Source organism: Oncorhynchus gorbuscha, linkage group LG15 (assembly GCF_021184085.1).
Source record: "Oncorhynchus gorbuscha isolate QuinsamMale2020 ecotype Even-year linkage group LG15, OgorEven_v1.0, whole genome shotgun sequence".
NCBI lineage: Eukaryota > Metazoa > Chordata > Actinopteri > Salmoniformes > Salmonidae > Oncorhynchus > Oncorhynchus gorbuscha.
In genome coordinates, this window is record NC_060187.1 from 17,785,679 (window position 1) to 17,809,661 (window position 23,983).

The 23,983-nt window shown below is 42.7% G+C and overlaps 2 protein-coding genes and 2 non-coding genes across 6 annotated transcripts; 1 reads left to right on the top strand and 3 right to left on the bottom strand.

Moving 5' to 3' along the window:
- Window positions 1-5,524: 5,524 nt before the first annotated feature.
- On the bottom strand, window positions 5,525-13,664 carry LOC123997104 (histone-binding protein N1/N2-like). Its single transcript, XM_046301147.1, is given in 16 exon segments — window positions 5,525-5,691; window positions 5,981-6,103; window positions 6,473-6,547; window positions 6,702-6,776; window positions 7,012-7,178; window positions 7,495-7,621; window positions 7,623-7,684; window positions 8,059-8,132; window positions 8,242-8,315; window positions 9,301-9,353; window positions 9,641-9,916; window positions 10,253-10,362; window positions 10,475-10,555; window positions 12,226-12,339; window positions 12,481-12,525; window positions 13,471-13,664. Coding segments are annotated over 15 exon segments (1,488 nt in total). The 5' UTR covers window position 12,525; window positions 13,471-13,664; the 3' UTR covers window positions 5,525-5,658.
- Window positions 7,284-7,413, bottom strand: LOC123998370. Its single transcript, XR_006832268.1, has one exon. It is a non-coding gene; the product is annotated as a small nucleolar RNA SNORA16B/SNORA16A family (small nucleolar RNA).
- Window positions 13,665-13,893: 229 nt separating the features above from the next.
- trnar-acg lies at window positions 13,894-13,966 on the top strand. Its single transcript has one exon. It is a non-coding gene; the product is annotated as a tRNA-Arg (tRNA).
- A 489-nt stretch (window positions 13,967-14,455) lies between these two features.
- Window positions 14,456-19,775, bottom strand: LOC123997188 (aldo-keto reductase family 1 member A1-B). 3 transcript variants are annotated; one of them, XM_046301323.1, is made up of 9 exons: window positions 19,639-19,775; window positions 18,576-18,677; window positions 18,334-18,453; window positions 17,847-17,998; window positions 17,341-17,536; window positions 16,594-16,793; window positions 15,957-16,029; window positions 15,666-15,752; window positions 14,456-15,367 (listed from the first exon to the last, which is right to left on the bottom strand). In XM_046301323.1, exons 2-9 carry the CDS (start codon window positions 18,669-18,671, stop codon window positions 15,302-15,304), a joined length of 990 nt encoding a protein of 329 aa, XP_046157279.1. In that variant the 5' UTR covers window positions 18,672-18,677; window positions 19,639-19,775; the 3' UTR covers window positions 14,456-15,301. The 3 variants fall into 3 exon arrangements, with proteins under 3 accessions (XP_046157279.1, XP_046157280.1, XP_046157278.1); XM_046301324.1 differs by lacking the exon at window positions 19,639-19,775 and adding an exon at window positions 19,408-19,520; XM_046301322.1 differs by lacking the exon at window positions 19,639-19,775 and adding an exon at window positions 18,765-18,911.
- Between the last annotated feature and the right edge of the window lie 4,208 nt (window positions 19,776-23,983).

Genomic DNA, 23,983 nt, shown 5'->3' on the forward strand with positions numbered 1-23,983 from the left:
TGTGATCATCGATGCACCTGTTATTAGTGCCAGATAAGTAGCTCTAATGACATAAAAAACATGTTTTTATTGTCACATACATGTGTTTTACAGTGTCAGCCGTAGTAGTAAAGCATGCCTCTAGCAAAGTAGGGTTAAGTGCATTGCTCAAGGGCACATCAACAGATTTTTCACCTTATCGGCTCGAGTATTCAAACCAGCAACCTTTCGGTTGTTGGCCCATCGCTCTAACTGCTAGGCTACCTGCCGTCTGACGTTAGCATGCAACAACAGTAATCAGTGCAGTAGGAGCAATGTATTACTATCCTGTTCCCTATCTGTATCTATGCCTGTGTTTAACTGTGGCTGTGTGTGTTGGTATGGCAGAGCTCTGAGGCTGGCCTACATGCAGTCCGGTGGATCTGTTCCAGCCGTTATGGCCCAGGTGCATGCCTGCAGGCTGAGGCCCACACTCTGGAGCAGCAGGCCCAACCTGGGGCTGAAACCAGCTGCAGCAGGAAGAGTGAGTGTCAGTCCTGCATGGTCTCTCATTGGGGTATGGAGGGTGTCACATTTCATGCTTTGTTTCCACCTTCAGTGATTTGTGTCTATTGATCATGTGTACAAGAACCTGCTAGGCAAAGCCCCGCCTTATCTCAGCTCACTGGTCACCATAGCAGCACCCACTCGTAGCACGCGCTCCAGCAGGTATATTTCACTGGTCACCCTCAAAGCCAATTCCTCCTTTGGTCGTCTTTCCTTACAGTTCTCTGCTGCCCATGACTGGAACGAATTGCAAAAATCTCTGAAGCTGGAGTCTCACTAGCTTTAAGGAACCCTCTATCTATGTGTTAGTCACATGTCTGTGGAACCTGTTCAGTTTATGTCTCAGTTGTTGAATCTTGTTATGTTCATACAAATATTTACACATGTTCATTTTGCTGAAAATAAATGCTGTTGACAGTGAGAGGATGTTTCTTTTTTTGCTGAGTTTAGCTCAAGTACAGGTACTACAGTTGAAGTCGGAAGTTTACATACACCTCAGCCAAGTACATTTAAACTCAGTTTTTCACAATTCCTGACATTTCATTCTAGTAAAAATTCCCTGTCTTAGGACAGTTAGGATCACCACTTTATTGTAAAAATATGAAATAATAGTCGAGATAATTATTTATTTGAGCTTTTATTTCTTTCATCACATTCCCAGTGGGTCAGAAGTTTACATTCACTCAATTAGTATTTGGTAGCTGTTAGAGGAATTCAAAATTCCTATATGTTTTATAGCCAAAATCAAATTCGCATTAATGAGTTGTAAATTCATTAATTATGCATGAAGTAGATCGAGACCAGTCTTAAAAGCCAGGTAACAGCGTTTATTGCAAGAGAGTACTCCCACATACACATATTTCCACAGGTTATAAACTGAAAATGACGTCAGCGTTTTCTAAACGTTCTATCTCTTAGAGGCCCTATAGTTTCTCGAGCTTTCGCTCCATGCCTGAAGTCAAGGTCAGTCAGTATAAATCAGCATTCTAGACAGTCTGGAGATAGTCCGTTCCTGCCACCTGGAGATTGTACAAATGAATGAACTAAGGAACAGACCTTCATTGTTACTAAACTCCTGACTATATTATATACAATTGGGAATGGGAGCAAGAGAGAAAATTCATATGTACAGTACATTATAGCATTTGGACTAGTCAGTTCTGATTGGAATGTATACATAATTAGTCATTTCAACCATAATTTCCTCCAACAATAGCATTGCCTTTAAATTGTTTAACTTGGGTCAAACGTTTTGGGTAGCCTTCCATAAGCTTCTCACAATAAGTCGAGTGAATTTTGGCCCATTCCTCATTGTCCATTTGCGACCAAGCTTTAACTTCCTTACTGATGTCTTGAGATGTTGCTTCAATATATCCACATAATTGTCCTTCCTTATGTAGAAATCTATTTTGTGAAGTGCACCAGTACCTCCTGTAGCAAAGCACCCCCACAACATGATGCTGCCACTCCCGTGCTTCACGGTTGGGATTGTTTTCTTCGGCTTGCAAGCATAAGCTCCTTTTTCCTCCAAACATAACAATAGTCATTATGGCCAAACAGTTCTATTTTTGTTTCATCAGACCAGAGGACATTTCTTCAAAAAGTACGATCTTTGTCCCCATGTGCAGTTGCAAACTGTAGTCGGGCTTTTTTATGGTGGTTTTGGAGCAGTGGCTTCTTCCTTGCTGAGCGGCCTTTCAGGTCATGTCAATATAGGACTCGTTTTACTATTGATATAGATACTTTAGTACCTATTTCCTTGAGCATCTTCACAAGGTCCTTTGCTGTTGTTCTGGGATTGATTTGCACTTTTCGCACCAAAGTACGTTCATCTCCAGGAGACAGAATGAGTCTCCTTCCTGAGCGGTATGACAGCTGCGTGATCCCATGGTGTTTATACTTGCGTACTATTGTTTGTACAGATGAATGTGGTACTTTCAGGTGTTTGGAAATTGCTCCCAAGGATTAACCAGATTTGTGGAGGTTTCCAAAAAAAATTCTGAGGTCTTTGCTGATTTATGTTGTTTTTCCCATGATGCCAAGCAAAGAGGCACTGCGTTTGGAGGTAGGCCTTGAAATACATCCACAGGTACACCTCCAATTGACTCAAATTATGTCAATTAGCCTATCAGAAGTTTCTAAAGCCATGACATACTTTTCTGGAATTTTCCAAGCTGTTTAAAGGCAGTAAATTTAGTGTACGTAAACTTCTGACCCACTGGAATTGTGGTACAGTGAATTATAAGTGAAATAATCTGTCTGTAAACAATTGTTGGAAAAATTACTTGTCATGGACAAAGTAGACAGACTTACCAAAACTATAGTTTGTTGACAAGAAATTTGTGGAGTGGTTGAAAAACAAGTTTTAATGACTCCAACCTAAGTGTATGTAAACTTCCAACTGTATCTAATTTAGCTGTAATCTCTAATACATTTTCACAACACACATTTCCAGTGAGATCAATCACTTGCTTCTTGCAGGAAGAGGACATAGAGAAGTGTTGGGTGTCATTGTGGACAGAGTGAGGGGAGCACCTCAGGGAGGGAAGCCTCTGCACATTGACTCGGTACCGGTACCCCCTGTATTGCCTTGTTATTGTTATGTAAATGTATTGCGTTACTTTTGATTGATTTGATATATATATATTTTTTTTCTTGAAGTCTTGAACTGCATTGTTGGTGAAGGGCTTGTAAAGTAAGCATTTCACTGTAAGGTCTATACTGGTTGTATTTGGCGCATGTGACAAATAACATTTGATTTGAAGCATTTGACTGACAGGATACAGCCATAGGACTGAAAAGGCGAGCCAAAGACTGGGGAATTATGTGTGTGTGTGTGAGGAGGGGTGTTAAATGTTGTACCTTGTAGTGATGTGGGATTATAAATCTCTATGTGTTTGTCTCTATCAGTCTTCTGGGCAGACAGGGTATATGTCTATCTGTGAGGCAGGTTTGAGAGCCTCAGACTTTGTTTTCCCTACTTGTTGCCTCTCACAGGTGTGTGGGGACTCAGGATTCCACTACTGCACTTCCACAGCATGGTGATGATGCTGTGGTCAGACTGCAAATCTACAGTGGAGATTAGGCACCACCACTCTTACCCCTGACCCATGTTTAGCCCCCTCTAAGGACTGCTTCCAGGTCAGTCTTCTCCAGCTGGTGTTCCTTTGATTTTATCGATCAATTATTACACTGTCTGGTAGACCATCTTTGGGCCTCTGTATCAGTTGTGTTCCCGTTTTGTGACAGGTGTCTGGAGCCTTGGACCTGCCAGGGTTAGGCTATACCCTAGATCTCTGCTCCCTCAGCCCTGCTGGAGCCTTCCTCCATGGGTCCAGCTGGGTGGCCCAGGGTCCCCCAACACCCATCCTCCACCTAGACCCCAGCAGCAGCCTGACTGCACCCCAATGGACAGACGGATTCAAGATAGCAATACTCATCTTTCTGGTAGGCTACTAATCACAGTCCTACTAGGGTTAGGCTCTGGTCACAGTTTTGTATAGTGTATTCAAGTCATGGCTCATCCCAGAACTACTGCTGTACACTATTTTTCCATTCATGTCTTTACACCATTATATGTGCATTCGAAAAGTATTCAGATCCCCTTTTCCCCCCCATCCCAAAAAAATTACATTACAGCCATACTGTAAAATTGATTTTTACCTCAATCTACACACAATACCCCCATAATATCAAATCAAAAGTGAATTAAAAAAATGAATTTATAACAAAACAAAAATCACATTTACGTAAGAATTCAGATGTACTCAGTACTTTGAAGCACCTTTGGCAGCGATTACAGCCTTGAGTTTTCTTGGGTATGACGCTACAAGCGTGGCACACCTGTATTTGGGGAGTTCTTTCCCCATTATTTTCTGCAGATCCTCAAGCTCTGAGGTTGTATGGGGAGCGTCGTTGCACAGCTATTTTCAAGTCTCACCAGAGATGTTCGATTGGGTTCAAGTCCGGGCTGTGGCTGAATGTCTTTTGAGTGGCCCAGACTTGTCCCCAAGCCACTCCTGCATTGTCCTGTTGGAAGGTGAACCTTCACCCAAGTCTGAGGTCCTGAGTGCTCTGGAGCAGGTTATCAAGGAGCACTCTTTATTCCATTCATCTTGATTAGTCTCCCAATCCCTGCTGCTGAAAAAAAACATCCCTACATCACGCTGCCACCACAATTCGCCGTAGGGATTGTGCCTGGTTTCCTCCAGATGTGATTCTTGACGTTGTCTTGGTTTCATCAGACCTGATCTTATTACTCATGGTCAGAGTCTTTAGGTGCCTTTTACTGAGTTGCTTCTGTCTGGCCACTCGACCGTGGAGTGTGTCCTTCTGGAAGATTCCTCATCGCCACAGAGTGACCATCAGGTTCTTGGTCTCCTCCCTGACCAAGGCCCTTCTCCCCTGATTGCTCAGGTTTGCTGGGCAGCCAGCTCTAGGAAGAGTCTTTGTAGTTAAACTACCTTCAATGCTGCAGAAATGTTTTGATACCCTTCCCCAGATCTGTGCCTTGACAATCCTGTCGGAGTTCTACAAACAATTCTGTCGACCCCAGTGAAGAGGACAAGTCCTTACCCTGGTCCTAAATGTGTTGTGACCCCATAGACATATCCTATGTTAAGAATAATTTGTTAACCCTGAGCCTACTTGGACACAGATCCTAGTTAACCTTTGACTGCTATAGCCCCAAGCCAGACCCGTGATCGCCCAGCCAGCTCATACACGCCACCACCCCGTACTGAGTCTGCCCTCAATACAGACGAGCATCATGTACAGTAATCTAGATCCTGATATTTCTTGAGAAAGTCAGATGACCTCCCTGTAGGATGTGCATCAGACCATGGGAAAACATGCCGACAGCTACACCACAGCCAAGGATTGTTGGCAGAGGCAGTAGTGTCACTAAACTCTACCCAGACAAATGATACCTACATATTTTTTTTCTTCAAATAAGTTGAAATTAAACTGTAACCAAAAGTAGAATTCTGGAGACAAGAGATTCAGATATGCAAATATTGAACTTTTATTACTACAAGTATACAAAAAAAAAGTCAGCAAGTGAGAGAATGTTCATATTTACAGAAACAAGTGTTAGGGGACAGGCATGCTCTGCTGGATGATCAGGAAGTCAAATCACGCAGAAGAGTCAGAGGACGGCTTGGCAGGCTATGGGAAAGGAAGAAAAGTAATCAAACGGCATTAGTAGAGCAGAAAGTTAAACGCCTGAACACCGCTTTAATCCAGAAACACCTACCATCCCTGTCAGGGGTCCATTAATACTGTTGAGATTCAGTTGGAGGATTTATGAAACCTGTACGAGTTTGTCATAGCACTCCGGTCTGTTCAAATGGGGGAAAAGAAAACTGCAGACCCTTTCCTCAAGATACCACCAATACCAACTTCCTGCGCTGCACCCAACTCCACTGAGAATTGAGTTATAAACCTATCAACTCGCCTCCTGTGCCCCTTTCTCCTGGACTTCGTTGCTGGCAGAGCCGGAGTCTCCGCTGCCATTAACTGTAGTTTCCTGCTTGTTCTTTTTAGCATCTGTGTCCTTTATGGGGCTCGCCATTTTCCTCTGTACAGGAACACAAACCAAAGTCAGGTTCTCAACATTACCTCCCTCACCTCTACTGTAACCTGCTCTGACATTGCCACACGATCACAAAGCCACTGCACCACAACCAAAATAACGCTCAAAAGGAGAGCGGCATGAGAGCAAAGAAACCACCATTGGGGCAGTGGTCACCCTCAGAACGCAAGAAATTCATGCAACATGAACATACTAGTATAGGGGGCATGGATTGATTGGACTTGAGTCTAGTCGCAGGCAGAGCACAGTAACCTGTAGACCAGGACATGATCAGCATCATCCAAACATCACTGCCAGCCCAGGCTGGGACTAGTAGTAAATAGCAGAGTTAGCGGTCAGGCAGGAGCACCTCACCTTTTTCCTGACCAGGTGGGAAATGTCTAATGCAGAGTTGGAGGACCCACCACCAGCTGCTGATGTGACAGCGGTCTAAAACACAGGACAAGGGAATTGGTCATGAACATCAGCCTGCTTACTTAAGTAACTGACATAGGTCATTTGTTTCAGTTGGCACAAGGTTTCATTCCAGGTGCAAGAAACATTTAAGATAGCCTTCAAAAACAGACAAAACAGACAAAATTACCTGAATGGCTTCAAATGCTGATGGTCCACTTTTTTCTGCTGAAGCTGGGAATGCAGATGAAGTTGAGGCCCCAGCCTGGAAGAGCATAAACCCACAGATCAATTGGAAAAAATAACTGGATCCTCAACTTTCTCATTAGAAGTCAAGTGGACTGGACTTCCTCCTTGATCAATAAATATTTACTAGAACTGCTATACCAAGTAATAGTCATTAGGACACATTTTAGATTAAAATGAGCATTTCTTGGACAAGAGCCCCCCTGTTTGACAACCAACACTGATCCTAGCCAGTATCCCACAGGTAGTCTCACCAGGGTCTGTTGTATGGCCACGGAGGCCAATCCTGCAGTCCTCTGACTCTCCTTGGCATCCTCCACCTTCTCAGCAATGTCAGGCAGCAGCAGCTTCAGCTCCTCCAGCTCAGTCTTCCCCTCCTCAGCACCATTCTCACCCTTGTCAAGCACCCCCTGGAGCATGGCTAGAGACAGAAACAAGGTATGCAAGTGACAGGTCAGAGATTGACATGTCATAGCTAGTGCTGTATCATGACTGCGCAGGTAGCTTTGAATCAAGTACATAAAGTGAATGTCCTCACCCAATTGTTGCTGATATGATACAAGAAACCCAACAGCAACAGTCAGTAAAATATGATTTTGGTTAATTAACCAACTCAGCTGGGATAGTAGGCCGAAGCGGATTCGATAAGGGGTAACATTGGACTAGCAACACCTAGGTTATGGGTTGAAACACTGAACTCTAAGTCTGCTAAAAAGAACAATATTTATCCATCTTACCCAGTCGGCCCTCAATGACCTTGACAGAGCTGCTGTAGTGCTGGATGGCCTGGCTGTACTGGCCTATGTAGCAGTAAGTCATTCCCAGCTGGTAGTGAGTCTCAGCCAGCAGACGGCTGTGGGGGGGGCAGGTGCTTCAGCTGCAGGGCCAGGCAATCTTGGAAGTCCTCCACTGCTGCAGGGTAGTTTCCTGGGAGAAGCAGCGCCAAGCTGAGTATGAAGTGACTACAACTACAAGCATCTGTCATGTGGTGCAAGGATTTAAGACCCGAGGTAGAGCAGGGTTTCCTCACCCTGCTCCTCCAGTAACCACAACAGTAAACATTCACTGTAACCTGGACAAGCACACCTGATTCAACTAGTCACCAAGGTGTTTGTCCAGGGCTACAACAAAAACATGTACTGTTGGGGGGGGGGGGGGGGTACTCGGGGGAACATATAGAGGGAAGGGCAAGCTGATCTGAAATAGAGTCTGAAGTCAACATAACTACATGGCTGTGTTCAATAGGGCATGCTGTAGCAAAACATTTGAAAGACTCTACAAGGACCAGCACATAAACATACCAGATTCAGCACCAACTTCTCCAAGCTTCAGATAGGCCTGAGCTGCCATCAACTGGTCCGCCTCATTCTCCTTCCTGTTTGGATGAGGTGGTAAGGGGAAGCGGGTGAAACTTAATCCATGGAAATCATGTACAATAAAAGTTTGACAGACTTTTACAGGGAGCACGCGGAGGCCGAGTTGACCTTTTATAGATGACCTTGGCAACCTCCAGCATCTCCCAGGCCAGCTGCAGGTTACCTACTTCCTCTTCACTCTCCTACAAGATATGGGAAGAGTCAAACAAGGTTAGAACACTACACACAAGTATGTGGACAACCCCTTCAATTACGTAGATTCAGCTATTTTAGCCACCTTTCCAACAAGACAGATTTCTGCCCTGCTAGAACTGCCCTAGTCAACTGGAAATGTCTAAGAGCAAGAAAGGCTGAGCTGTAAAGTGTTAAGCAACAAACTCAGAAAGGGACTCAAGTGCTGAAGAGTAGAAGTTGTCCATTGTAACACAGTTCCAAACTACGTCTGGAAACAACGTCAGCACAATAACGGTTGTTGGGAGCTTCAGGAAATGGGTTTCCATGGTCGAGCATCGGCACACAAGCCTAAGAACAGCAGACGCTTGGCATTGCATGGTGGAGCAGTGGAAACTTGTTCTCTAGTGATGAATCACACTTCACCATCTGGCAGTCCAATGGACAAATCTGAGTTTAGCTGATGCCAGGAAAACACTACCTGCTCAAATGCATAGTGCCAACTGTAAAGTTAAATGGGGGAGGAAGAATGTCTGAAGCAGTTTATGGTACGAGCTAGGCCCCTTAGTTCCAGCATACACTGACATTCAAGATGATTCTGTGCTTCCATATTTATTGCAACATTTTAGGGAAGGCCCTTTCTGTTTCAGCATGACAATGCCCCATGCACAAAGAGGTCCATCAAATAAATTGTAGGGATCGGTGTGGAAGAACTTGGTTGATCTGCACAGAGCCCTGACCTCAACCCAGTCAAATACCTTTGGGAGGAATTGGCACACCGACTGCAGCCAGGCCTAAATGCCTCAACCTCACTAATGCTCGTGACTGACTGGAAGCCAGTCCAAACATCTAGTGGAAAGCCTTCCCAGAAGAGTAGAGGCTGTTATAGCAGCAATGGGGTGACAACTCCATATTAATAGAATGACGAGTAGGTGTCCACATACTTTAGGTCATGTAGTGAGTCTTCAAATTCATTCTGACAAAGGGATATCTTACCTTGTCTTCAGCAGTGCCTTCCCCTTCATCATCATCATCATCATCATCATCATCTAAGGGTGGAGGCCAAAAGAACAGTAAGCCTAAGTTGCATTTGTTCGTGTCAGGAAAACCAATAACTGTACATAACCAGAGACCGAAGAAAAGCTTGTCTTTAGTAGTAATGGGACATCAGAAGTGCAACGGTGCAGTGTAAAACTTCAATTTGCAAGAGAATAGTTCATATACAATCCCTTTACAGCCCTACTGTAGATTTAACAGCAATTGTGCAAAATCCACATTTAACGTCCTTCTGTCCCAATCCACGTGGTGCACCCAAACAGTCCTACACCAAGTCTACCTTCACCCTCTTCCTCAACTTCTTTCCCATCTCCATTCTGCTCTTCAGTCTTCACTCCTTCCACTTTCCCTTCAGGAGTCTTTTCCACCCCATTCACAGGAGGTTCCAAATGCTCGTTCCCATTCTTGACAGGAGACTTGGCAGCACCCTCAGCGGCACCCTCTTCCTCTGCTTCCATCTTCCCCTTTGGCTCAGTTGCCCCAGCTTCCCCATGAGTGGTTTCCTTCTCAGCCATTGCATCATAGACCTGCATTCGAAGCTCGTCCCTCGTTTCCTCTGAACCAGATGCATGAAACCGTGTTACATTGTTCACTAATATGCTATTAATGAGCGCATGTAAAAATGAGTCTCCCTCTGCACCCAGACCATGAATAAGTCCCACCACCCCCTCAGTGAAATGAGCAGACTGGTGTGTGGCCCATTCACTCTCAGATATAAGACTGCCATTAGAGGGCACCACCTTGCCCATTGACCTATAATGCTAATGTCATAATGACACTTAACCTACCAACAAAACAAGCAAGTTTGGCACTGTACAAGTCAATTGTACCACAGAAATGCAACAAGTAGCCGTGAACAAAATGGTGGTCAGGTTGAGAAGCTACTGCTCACCATCCAAGTTGTCAGCGCTCTCAAACTTGGAGTTCTCCTGCTTCTCCCCCTCTTCGGATGACTCCTCAGGGACTCCCTCCAGAGCGTCACCCAGGACAGTGTTCTCCATCCTGCACCACCACAAGCAGCCACTTAATTTGAATGTACTTAACTCAGAGCATGGTGCTGGCAACAGCTGTTTAATTGCAAACTGAATACATGCAGTATCCTACTTCCACTTACCTGGCAAGCTCCAGCAGAGACTTCCCACACAGGAAGAAGGCCTCTCCACACTCATCTGCAGTGTCCCCATAGCGCTCAGCCCTGAGGGAGAAGAGAGTACAGCATTTACTGGCTGATCTTCAGCATTAGTCTGGATTTTCCTCCCTCCCCAGCAACTTTTGGTATGCCAGCAAATGGTTGGGCCAGCATACATGACATGATCAACTTTGATACACTGGTAAGAGAATCCAATCATTTGGAAATTTCTCATACAACACCTCATTTTGACAAACGTCTAGGAAGGCAGATTCAGACTGAATATAAACTCAGCAAAAAGGAAACGTCCCCTTTTCAGGACTCGGTCTCTCAAAGAATTCATAAAAATCCAAATAACTTCAGATATTCGTAAAGGGTTTGAACACAGTTTCCCATGCTTGTTCAATGAACCACAGGTGCCTGTTCATTAATTATGAAACGGTCGTTAAGCCACTAACAGCTTACAGAAATTAGGCAATTAAGGTCAGTTATGAAAACTTAGGACACGAAAGAGGCCTTTCTACTGACCTTGAAAAACACCAAAAGATAGATGCCCAGGGTCCCTGCGTGAACATGCTGCAAGGAAGCATGTAGATGAGGCCAGGGCAATAAATTGCAATGTCCGTACTGTGAGTCACCTAAGACAGCGCTACAGGGAGACAGGACAGACAGCCGATTGTCCTCGCAGTGGCAGACCATGTGTAACACCTGCACAGGATCGATACAGCCGAACATCACCTGTGGGACAGGTACAGGATGGCAACAACTGCCCGAGTTACACCAGGAACGCACAATCCCTCTTATCAGTGCACAGACTGTCTGCAATAGGCTGGACTGAGGGCTTGTAGGACTATTTTAAGGCAGGTCCTCAGAAATCAGCAACAACGTTGCCTATGGTCACAGTATTGTTTCACCCAGGGGTGATGGTCGGATTCGCATTTATCGTTGAATGAATGAATGAGTGTTACACCGAGGCCTGTACTCTGGAGCGGCATCGATTTGGAGGTGGAGGGGCTGTCATGGTCTGAGGCCGTGTGTCACAGCATAATTGGACTGAGCTTGTCGTCATTGCAGGCAATCTCAACGCTGTGCGTTACAGGGAAGACATCCTCCTCCCTTATGTGGTACCCTGCCTGTAGGCTCAGCCATACTGCTCGTTCTGTGTGATTTTCTGCAAGACTGGTATGTCAGCAAAGAGCCCAGATCTCAATCCCATTGAGCACATCTGTGACCTGTTGGAGCAGAGGGTGAGGGTTAGGGCCATCCCCCACAGAAATGTCTGGGAACTTGCAGGTGCCTTGGTGGAAGAGTGAGGTAACATCTAACAGCAAAAACTGGCAAATCTGGTGCAGTCCATGAGATGCACAGCAGTACTTAATGCAGCTGGTGGCCACACCAGATACAGACTCACTTTTGAGCCCCCCTTTTGTTCAGGGACACATTCCATTTGTGTTATTCACATGTCTGTGGAACTTGTTCAGTTGTTTAATCTTGTTATGTTCATACAAATATTTACACTTTAAGGTTGCAGAAAATAAACTTAGTTGACAGTGAGAGGACTTCTTTATTGCTGAGTTTGTATAATTGAGAGAATAGCAGAATTAAACTTTAGGATGAGTTGTCCAGCAATGGGATCAGGTCAAGATAAAAATCCATTAACATCAAATCCACAATAAATGAGACTCATAACATTTCATATTCACAGTTAATCCAAGTCATTTGGTCTCAGTACTCACAACATGCCACAAGCCTCCTGGAACACGTTGACTGCAGAAACTACGTCACCCATCACCAGATGCCTGTTCCCAGCACCAATCAATTTCTTTGCCTCAGCCATCACGTCGACTGAACTGTGGTACACGTCGGACAACCAAAATAATATTTTTTGTACTTCACTTAAACCTATTGCATGAAAAGTCCATGTGGAGTGAACTCAAGAACAAGTCAATCTTCATAAAATCAGTATAAATTCAGGAAGTGCAGTTTCTCACCTGTCTGCTGCAACAGCACTTGAAGAGCAGGACTTTTCTTCCATGCTGAAACAAAGTGACATTAATGCAGTCAATTAAATAACTTAAAACAAAAGTCCATTGTTAAAACCAGAGTTTTGTTGAGATGCCTGGTTTAAACCTTCGACGCAAGGGCTGAAGGTACCCTTGGAGCAACAACCTCGTTCGTCTGTCGATAGACAAATCTCAGTATGGGTATGGCCATTTTTCTATCGGATAGTTTTTAAAACCTGCTTCGAACGCGGTAACGAGACGGTAAAAACAACTTGGTTTTTTGCAAGTTTACACCGACTTCACTTAAACGGCGTTTGCGTTCAAACACCCGAATAGCTAAAAAGTGGCCTTTGTAGTTTACGTTTAGGAAAGCTTTTTAAACTGTTCGTAGTTAGCTACCACAGGTCACCGCAGCTAGGACGTGCATTTGAGTATTTGTAGGTGAAATTGCTTCTTGCTTTGCTAGCTACCTACTTCACTATGCAACTAACGTTAGTAAGCAAAGATAATTATCTAACCAGTTCGGGCTAACGAACGTAGCTGGCTAAAGTAGGTAGTTAACTAATTAAAGCTGACGTTGGCCAAGAAAATTAACGTTTTGAAGTGCAACAAAACATCGCCAAATTCGAGTGAACTGTAGCTACTCTGCTAATGTAATGCAATTCGTATCCATGCAAACTAGCTAACCGTAAGACTACGCTAACGTTTCATCTGCGGCTAGCGCCAACCTTTGGGTTAAGTGTAACGTTACTTAGCTACGTTAGCTAGTTGGCCGCCACTGGCCGTGGAGCGGAACGTCTTACTATGGTGCATGGGAGCAATTTCTCCATAGATAACTGTTAATTAACGTTGACTAACACGTTCTGTAGTACACCACGGCTTAAAAGACGCTGCTGTAGCTTGTAGGCAAACAAACAGAACTAAGGCTAGATAACAAAGCAGAGATGGATAGGCGAAGGCGCACACACGTGGGCTCACCTTGCAGAGTTTGAAGCAGCTGCTGTTTCCTCAGGGATGTTAGTGAAGCGACTGAGACTATTTCGTGTAAATTAACACAGCTGTGTCCAGGAATATATCAGGTTTAGCGCCTGTTCATTCTTTCACTTTGTTGGCGCTTTTAAATACTGACACGGTGTAGTAACGCTTCCGCTGAACTTTCAACTTGAATTTCACTGAGCGCGGGAGATTACATTTAAAGGGGAACTACCATGATACAATGTAACATTATTAGAATCATTGCTTGATCGATCATCTGAAAGGCCATTCAACTAATCATCAATCAATCAATTGCATGTAGCCAACTTTGTTACTGGTAAATACCAGACGTCAATACATTTTAGAACCTGATAAAATAAATTATGTGAAGAATATATATCGTTATTGAATTATGCGTTCTACAGCGGGCTAGTGGCGCAATGGATAACGCGTCTGACTACGGATCAGAAGATTCTAGGTTCGACTCCTGGCTAGCTCGTATCTTTTTCATGTCCCACATACATACTCTTTGACTTCGGTTAGTTAGAGATAATGATTGACTGGTAGACGTACAGACAGCACATACTATATATATATATATACACCCAACATCGAAATGTTCTACATTACATTTAAGTCATTTAGCAGACGCTCTTATCCAGAGCGACTTACAAATTGGTGCATTCACCTTATGACATCCAGTGGAACAGCCACTTTACAATAGTGCATCTAAATCTTTTAAGGGGGAAGGGGGGGGGGTGAGAAGGAAAAAAAAGTCAAGAATCCTGCTTTCATCCAAGAGGTCAGGGGTGTCTTCATGTCTGGGACATCAGAATGCCTGCTGCAGCTGTGTACTATATATATATATATATATATATATACATACATTTTTTAATGTATATATATATATATATATACATTTTTTAAATGTATTTTATATATGTGTAGTATACTTTATTTTTATAAGAAGCTCAAGCTACTCATGGACTTGCAAGTAGGAAATATCTCTTTATGTTGAGTCGGTTGTACATTTACATTTTACATTTAAGTCATTTAGCAGACACTCTTATCCAGAGCGACTTACAACTTGTAAACACTGGGCAGCAAGGTGATAGATGGGTTCAATATATTTAAAATACAAAACATTTTTATTTTATTTAACTAGGCAAGTCAGTTTAAAACATAACACTGCATATCCATAAACATGTCACTTCAGTGCTTTTGTGCAGCCAGAGTCCAAAAGCAGGTCAGACAGAGTTGTTAAGACTGTTTCTGCATGTTAACTCTCCATTCATAGTTTTCCCTCCTGGTAAACAAGCATTGTAATTACCCCTCGTCACAAAAGCAAACAGGGCAGTAACAAACAAAAACATATTATGAAGAACATGCTATGTCCCAATACTCTCAAAAAGACCCCTTTTCTTGTCACCCCACGCCACCATGACCAATGATCTGAAAGGAGATGGATTTTCCACAACCTTCTTTCCCCTTAAGCCAGGGCTGCCAAACCCTCTTCCTGGAGAACTACTGTCCTGTAGGTTTTTAGTCCAACCCTAATTTAGCGGTTCTGATTCAGCAAGTTAAGGTCTTGTTGAGCAGCTAATTAGTAGCATCAGTTGTGTTAAATTAGGGTTGGACTTTAACCCCACAGGACTGTAGATCTCCAGGAAGAGTGTTGGGCAGCCCTGCCTTAAATGGCCCTCTTTTCCCTTATCAAATCAGTGGTTAGGAAGGAGGAAGACATTTAATGGAATTGGGACACAGCCTTTGAGGGGGTTGAGGAAGGGGAATGAGTTCCCAAGGCACAAAATAGGGCAGCAGAGTGGGGAATTGCTCAATAGGGGTCACTGAAGGGGTAGTGTGGATGTCCTGCATCCCTGGGGACGGGCTTCCCATCAACCTGCAACAACAATTTAAAAAAGTTACAAGCTAGCCAGGAGTCAAACCTAGAATTGACTTATCCGCAATCCATTGCGCCACTAACCCACTGAAAACTTTATGGTGAAATGTCAAGAGAGACACTGCATTTTGTTTATTTTCTTCTACCAGCTGATAACATACCACAGCTCACTATACCACATTTAACTATTGTTAGCTGGCCATCACATAACCCATAGAAATTCAATAACAATACTCTCTGGTCTCACTTCTGTTGTACACATATTTACCACTAGAAGAGCAGCTCTAAATCCACTCACTGTGATAGTTGGTACAATGTAGCGCCAGCCTCTGTTCAATGCTGTTATACACTTCATCTCTTCCGCTTCAAGGGTAAAGTCAAAGACCTGAGGATGCAAACATTTAGATTAGGCATACTACACTCAGTAGTCAAATAAATCATTATTACATGACTACATGATGGGACTAGTAGTAGACTGAATTGTGCACCAATTTACAATTATAGATTATCATCATACAATAGAATACTACAAAACCACAATACTTGTGAAGAAATAGGCTTAGATTACAAAAAAATACAATATATCCACCTGAATATTCTCTTTAATCCGAAATTCTGTCACACTTTTAGGGATCGTCACTATTCCTCGCTGTGTCTGCCATCTAGCAAAGAGACAAGATTTGCATGGTTTAATTTGGAGAGAAAAATTGTCGACATGAAAAGCAGGATCTGACCACTAGACCATATGACTGTTTGTTTTAGTAATTTATTTAATTAATTATTGTGCTAGGTGGGGAGGTCTTAATATATTTGGTATGTGCTGTGTATACCGGTACATTTATCCTGCCTACCTAAAGAGGAATTGGGAAATGATAGATAATAGTTACGAGCTAAACTGGAGTAGAACCTAGAATCTTCTGATCTGTAGTTAGACGCGTTATCCATTGCTTAACTGACGCGCTTATTGGCTAAAGGCAAGGTTTGTGTTCTTGTTTGTGTGTTTATTTGACACCCGTCTCACTGTACAGGCCCTGACGCGAGAGGATGTGTTCATCACTTCTCAGTTGTGGAACCTGCTGATAGGCTCATGGCAGAATATCAGCTTATATTCTGTACTTAATCACTGTATTTCAGGTGTCTTTATTCCTGGCATTTGTATATGACATGATGCTGGGTTATCATTGTGTAAAGAGTTCTAGGCTAGAACATTATAGAACATTACTCACCTAAGGATAATTTGTGCTGGGGACTTGTTGTACTTCTTGGCCAGGGTGTCGATTGCTGCTTCATCCAGGAGGACGGGCTCATCAGGATGCTTCCATGCCCGATCCGGTGACCCCAGGGGGCTGTACGCTGTAATCACCAGGCCTCTGTCCCGGCAGTGTCCCAGCAACTCTACCTGAGCCAGATAGGGATGGCTTTCCACCTGGAAAACAGAGAAACAAACAGTGGGCAGTGGGCTAGTGGTGCAATGGATGATTACGGATCCAAAGATCCTAGGTTTGACTCCTGGTAAACATTGTCAATATTTATTAAACTGATCGTAAGGTAGGGAGGAATAATGTACACACAGCACATGCCACATATCAAGAACTCCCTACCTAGCAAAATAGCTCATAAACCAAACACTCATATGTTGTAGTATTTAACAGTCAACAAACACTTGCTGTATTTCTGACAGGGACACAAAGAGACAGTAGGTGGAGGGTTATATGCAAAGGATATTGGAAGATGGACAGTAGCCTGAGAGAAGACTGGTTGTGGCAGTGATGAAGAGACAAACATACAATCAAATACAACCACTTTCAGTAGGCTAGTGGCACAATGTATAACACGTCTGGCTACAGATCAGAAGATTCGAGGTTAGACTTATGGCTAGCTCAGAAGCTTTTTCAATCGTTGCCCAACTGATCTTTAGGTAGGTAGCAAGGAATAATGTACGTACAGTTGGCATAAGCCACATATCTCCTTACCTGAAGCACAGTGGGTTTGATGTTGGCTACGGAGAGAACGTCGTCTATCTGTTTGCTGTTGAAGTTGGACAGGCCGATAGCCCTGACCAGACCCTTTCCCACCAGCTTTTCCATGGCAGCCCAAGTCAGCTTGTAGTCGATGTCGTCGTACAGCAGGGTGCCGTCCTCCGACTTGGGGAAAGGAGCATCACCTTGTCTGTGGGGAAGACAAGGGGAAGAGCAGGCATAATGTTAACTGTACTGTCATGATGACCCATGTACATGGTTAAAAAATTCAATAGGAGGACCATAGAGTTAGTTTAACTACACAGCCACTGTAATGTGAATAGATCATTTAAAAAAAATTGTAATAGCACGTGTAACCAAATCAGATTGAAATTAAAAGGAAATTCTGTCTGACAATTCTACACATTTATTTGCTGTAACATGTTCACGAATGCCAGTTATTATGCCTCTTTATAACAGAAGCAATGTTGAGTAGGCCAGATCCCATGGAGGCTACTCACTGGAAGGCGTAGGGCCAGTGGATGAGATATAGATCCAGGTACTCCAGACTCAGCTCCTTCAGTGTCTTCAGCAGAGCGGGCTCCACATCCTCCGGGTGATGCTGTGTGTTCCACAGCTTGGAGGTGATAAACACATCCTCTCGCCTCAAGGCCTGTATACAGAGACAGGTGTAAACAAAGACCACACAAACCTTTTGACCCATCATTGGGCCAGTAGTGCAATGGGTAATGTGTCTTGACTACAAATTTGAGGTTTGACTCCTGGCTAGCTCGTAACTTATTTCAATCATTCCCATGCCAAATATACTATCAAGACTTTGTCCAGCTAGCACAATAATAACAGACCGACTCTGTCCATCTCAGTATCTGCCAATGGAGTCTATAGCACTAAGCCTTAGATACCATGTTTATAGGGCTCTGGTCGAAAGTAGTGCACTAAATTAGGGACTAGGGTGCCATCTGGGACGCAACCTTGGTGTTGACTTACTTTGTCAGGGCCAAGTGTCTCCTGCAGAGCTTCTCCGATCTCCACCTCGTTGCCATAGATGGCAGCACAGTCGATGTGACGGTAGCCAGCCTGCAAGGCCCAGATTACTGCCTGTTTAACCTGGAATACAGTCAACCCAACAAGACAACCACTGCTTACAAAACCACAAACAGCAAGCTAATATTAATACTACAATGCAGATGAGTTAGGAGAAATATTTGATCAAAAAGATTAACACCTACCTTGCCAGGTTCACTCTTCCATGTTCCCAGCCCAAGGAGAGGCATCTTCCGCCCAGTGTTGAGAACTGCAAAGTCATTTTTACCTGCCACTGCCATGTGTACCTGAAGACAGAGCAGAATCAAGATGTCAGTCAGGTAAAGCCTTTGTGATGTTCACATTGTGCATCTCAACATTGTGAAGCGGCTTACTCTTATTGTGTCCTTCAGATCACTGGTTTGCATTGCCTGTAAGTCTATGGGCCTAACAGGCGAGATATATGTTGAAACTTTCAGCTTTTGGGGGCTCCTGTCTACTAGCACACTCCACTAAGCCTCCTGCCCCTGGCTCATATGAACTGCTGCTGACTATCACATGACTTCCTTCCTGACCAAAGCATGGGTGGAAATTCGCGTTTCTGTGTCAACAGCTGCACGAGACCTGACCACACCTGGACCCTACTACTGTACTCTTTCTCGGCTAATAGTATTGATACCATTTTCAGCTAAATCAAACTGTCATTGTGAAATGTCATACAATAACAATAGTCTAATTACCATGGCCAGTAGAAATATCGAATCTGATCAATAATCACGATGTGCAATCTGGAGCAGAAACCGGCTGCGGTCAGACCAAAGCATGTCTGCAATCTATTGGTAATACACGAGGTAGGGTGGACAAAGATAGAAATGTTCCTGTCTGTCAGAGGTGCAATGCCAGATATCAGTTAGATAATGCACGAATGCAATATTCCAGAATATTGACATTTCATCGATAAATAATCTTTCATGCATGCTTGAAGAAGCTAGCGATACAAATGTAATTCAGTGCTATGATGATCTCGATGTCACTTACGTATCATTTCCTCTACATTATTATTGGCGATTTAACGTTATCCTTTCATTTTTTGATAGTCAATTCACCTGCCTTATGCAACATATACGATTGAGAATCTGATCCAAGTAGATGTTATGTGCTGCATATTCACCCAGTCAGTGGACCCTAATTGAAATGAAACCAACAAAATGCACACACTGTCTGTCGTACAAAACGTCTAGCAGCTGTATTCATAAACATCCCACTTACTAGTATCAATCTGCAAAAAAAAATAACTCTCTTCTTCAAAGCCCTGGCCACAAATAGTCCAATTTTAGCTGTTCAACAAAATCTGACTTCATTTTGCTGATATTTCCGTTTCCAGGGTTTGATTCAAGAGGGCTGTCACCATAGAGATATATAGACTACTCATAATGGATATTTAAGAAATAACGCCAGAGGAGTGTGATATATGGCCAGTATACCACTGCTAAGGGCTGTTCTTATGCACGCAACATGGTGTGCCTGGATACAGCCATATACCACAAACCCCTGAGGTGCCTTATTGCTATTATAAACTGGTTACCAATGTATGTAATTAGAACAGTGAAACAAATGTTTTGTCATACCAGTGCTATGCAGTCTGATATACCATGGCTTTCAGCCAATCAGCATTCAGGGCTCGAACCAACCAGTTTATAAAGCCCATTTTAACATGGACATTGACATTGTGGGCTTCCACCATACTTCTGCCATTTTAAAGTAGTAAAAGTAGTCAACTGGGTGGTGATCACTTTTGTATATAAACTCCAGATTTCTGATGCTATGCATTGGCCATTAAGAGGCGTTGATGCCACTGTAAAGCCATATTGGCACTCCCAAGTAGGAGCAGTCCACCATATGAATGAGGGACAGTACCATTAGTAATCTCTAAACAAATTAGTTTTAAAATGTATATTTAAAAAATACCATTATTTTATTTGTATGTTTAGCTCACATTATATCATTTCAAAGTATGCATGAATGTGTCTGTAATATAATAAATGTGGTAAAAACAAATGTAGACATTAATAAATGCATTTTCTATAGCTTCCAAAATGTTTTTTTTACAATAGTGAGGCAGTGCCAAGATGGAGGCATTTATTGGTGGGGATTCCTATGGGCTGTAGCCTCAATGGCACTGCCTGTGCGACCACAGATATAAAGATGAGTCCTCTATATATCTCTATGGCTATCACAGTCCGTTCAAAAGGGCTTCATTTTTCTGTGCAAGAAACCATCTAGATTTAACAACTGGTTTATATACACTAGATTACCTTTTGGGGGCACTGTGTTGAAGCCAACGCGCCTCCATCTTGGCACTCCCTCACCATAGGAAAACATATTTTGGAAGCTATAGAAATGTATTTATTAATGTCTACATTCGTGTTGGCCACCTTTATTCTATTACATACATCTTAATGCAAAATTTTAAATGATATGTGAGCTAAAAAAATTAAACAATTATTATCCTTTAAGTATAATACTTAAATATATGTAATTTTTTTCCTTGTAACATTTAATTGAAATACTGTAGAATTCCATTTATTCATATGGAGGACTGCTCCAACCACTGCTTGGTTTTAAACTAATTGGTATGACAAAACATTTGTTTTTACTGTTCTAATTACATTGGTAACCAGTTTATAATAGCAATATTTTACCCCCAATTTTGTGATTACAATCTTGTGTCATCGCTACAATGGGCTCGGGAGATGCGAAGGTTTAGCCAACCCGAAACATGACCCGCCAAAACACGCTTCTTAACACCCGCCCGCTTAACCCAGAAGCCAGCTGCACCAATGTCGGAGGAAACACTCTTCAACTGATGACTGTGGTCAGCCAGCAGGCTAACCGGCCCTCCACAAGGAGTCGCTAGAGAGCAATGAGCCAAGTAAAGCCCCGCCGGCCAAACCCTCCCCTACCCCATACGACGCTGGGCCAATTGTGCGCCGCCCTATGGGACTCCCGGTCACAGCCGGTTGTGACATAGCCTGGGATCGAACCCAGGTCTGTAGACCGCTGCGCCACTCGGGAGGCCCCAAATCAAATGAGATCTTAAAGCTAGCTTTGAGTTAGCTTGCTTAAAGGGATTGTTCACTTAAATTACAAAATATAATTGATTTCCTTACCCTGTACACAGTCTATGGACAAGGACAAGCTATGACAGCAAGCCATGCTTTGGTTTAGTTTCCCTGACAATGTTTTAGCATTTTTTACACAATTCCCATTCAAGTCATGCTACCTACAGAGCCTTCGAAATTCGGTATTCAGACCCCTGTTTCCACATTTGATTACATTTACATTACAGCCTTTTTCTAAACATTTGCTCTCATCAATCTACACACAATACCACATAATGACCAAGCAAAAACAGGTTTTTTAGAATTTTTAGCTACTTTAATAAAAAAAACTTTTAAAAACTATGACACTTACATACAGTGGGGCAAAAAAATATTTAGTCAGCCAGAAATTGTGCAAGTTCTCCCACTTAAAAAGATGAGATAGGCCTGTCCTTTTCATCATAGGTACACTTCAACTATGACAGAATAATGATGTTTTGAATAATGTATGGGACTAGTAGGCTATTATCAAAGGACCTTGGATCCTCGAGAGCCTTTCGGGAGCAGCTACCCCGAAGGAGTGGTCCCAAGGAGATCATCACTACAATCATACCGACCGGTGAGGAGGAAGGGAGTTGGCTCGGGACCGACTGAAGACCGTGCACAGATCATGATATTCCTCCGGCACTCCTGAGGTCAGAAGTAGGGACAGAAGAAACACTGTTAGCCCTCTCCTAGTAAATTTGTACAAGATGACTAGATTAGTAGAAAAATTGTAGTCTCCATTTAAAAATGACCGACATGGCAGATTTGGACGGGATTTAAATTACGGATATGGCGATTTTTTTGTATCATGCACATAATTACATACTATCTCCCAAGTAAAACAAATCCTGTGCAAATAGGGTTTATGCAACATTTATTTTCTGAGCACAGTGGCTGCTGCGTTGGTGCTATGATTGGTGGCGTGTCGCATCTCAGAACGGTGGGAAGTTGTAAGTGGCTGAGACTTGTCACTGATTTACTGTTAAGGTGACAACATTCAGGAAACGTTTAACGGTGTTTACCAGGGACTTTCCAGTTCCCTCCTGCAACTGGAAAGTCCCCAAAATATCCGCGGAACTAGTTTATCCTGCTTGGAAAGTCCAGACCGGCCGCGCAATGATTTAAGAAAGGATAGGGATTGTGTTTCTGTGACTAAGACTAGCGCAAACCCTCAATATCATTCCGCTATGTGTGGGTGGGTATACCTGTTCTATAAAAGATACAGAACTCACAGACGATAGGATATGTTCGTTGGTTTGCTCTTCGACAAAGGACCTGGCTTTTTGGGGGGATTCCAGTGGAGATTGATTTGAATGCTAGACTTGGTATTCAATGGCTGCACATATTTTGGAACATAATTTAATATTGTGCCTAGGCTATTGGAGGCTGTTCGTGGTAGGTTGCGTTTGTGTAGGCCATTCATGGATAGAGATAATTTGTAACAATTTATTTTGTACTGTACTGAATGTGCGATAGACTACATTAGACTAGCCATATCTATTGACTAAAAGAGATGACGTTTCACAACGTCAGTATTTATTGACTTAAAAAAGACGAGCATTGTAATACAAAGAGTCATTCTGGTTGTAAAACGTATTCTCTTTTAGTCAATAGATACGGCTATTAGACCTAATATAAGACCTACTAGGCTAAGAACAACAAATAACATCTTATAATTGTGAGACCTAATATTGGAACTACAAGGCTAGTTACAACAAATAACGTCTTATTATGATTGTGGAAACGTAGACAAGCCTATTATAATAATAATAATAATAATAATAATAAGACATGGCTATTCCCAGCCCTTTGTTTGCCCACGGACCCCAATTACTTATTAATTCGTGTATTTTAAAGTAATGTTTAGGCATATAATTATTTAATTATCACCTATTTTTCTCCAAGGATACCCTACATTTTCCTCCTAAAATAATGCATAGTCCGATAGTTTTTGAGTGTGCTTTGAGTCTTGACTGTGCTAATGTCTAAATTAGTCTCACTAATATTCTTCCTATGTCGAAATAGGCTACATTTAGTTGACAGAAATCTCATGTCACCGTTGCCTTCATGTGGTTGCTGTTAATATTAATTGTCAAATTCAAAAAATACATTTTGAAGAGACATGCAGGCGAATGTTAAGAGCATGGGTATTTAATTATTACCCTACGAGGTATATCTACTGCTGGGTTTTTTTTACGTGATAAAACACACCTGGTATCCCGTGTCTATATCAGTCTCTGAACTGAATAATTTAAAAAAGCAGTGGGACTGGCTTCGAACTCCAGATTATAATTTGAGGGATCTAGACGATGATGTAGAATTGCCTAATTTCCATGATATTTGAGCAATTTTTCGAAACTAAAATCTCACACCCCAAGGAAAGCGCCTGTTCTCAACTAGCCTACCTGGTTAAATAAAGGTGAAATAAAATTAAAAATAAATAAAATAAACATGCAGGTTTACACCTA

Bases quoted from the DNA above. Each gene is read 5' to 3' on its own strand.
- LOC123997188 (XM_046301322.1), bottom strand. From the start codon at position 18,797: ATGCAAACCAGTGATCTGAAGGACACAATAAGA. The intron at 16,030-16,593 runs GTGAGTAATGTT...TCTCTTTGCTAG, and splicing joins CCAGCACAAATTATCCTTAG to ATGGCAGACACAGCGAGGAA. The intron at 15,368-15,665 runs GTGAGTGGATTT...TTGTTGTTGCAG, and splicing joins ACATTGTACCAACTATCACA to GTTGATGGGAAGCCCGTCCC.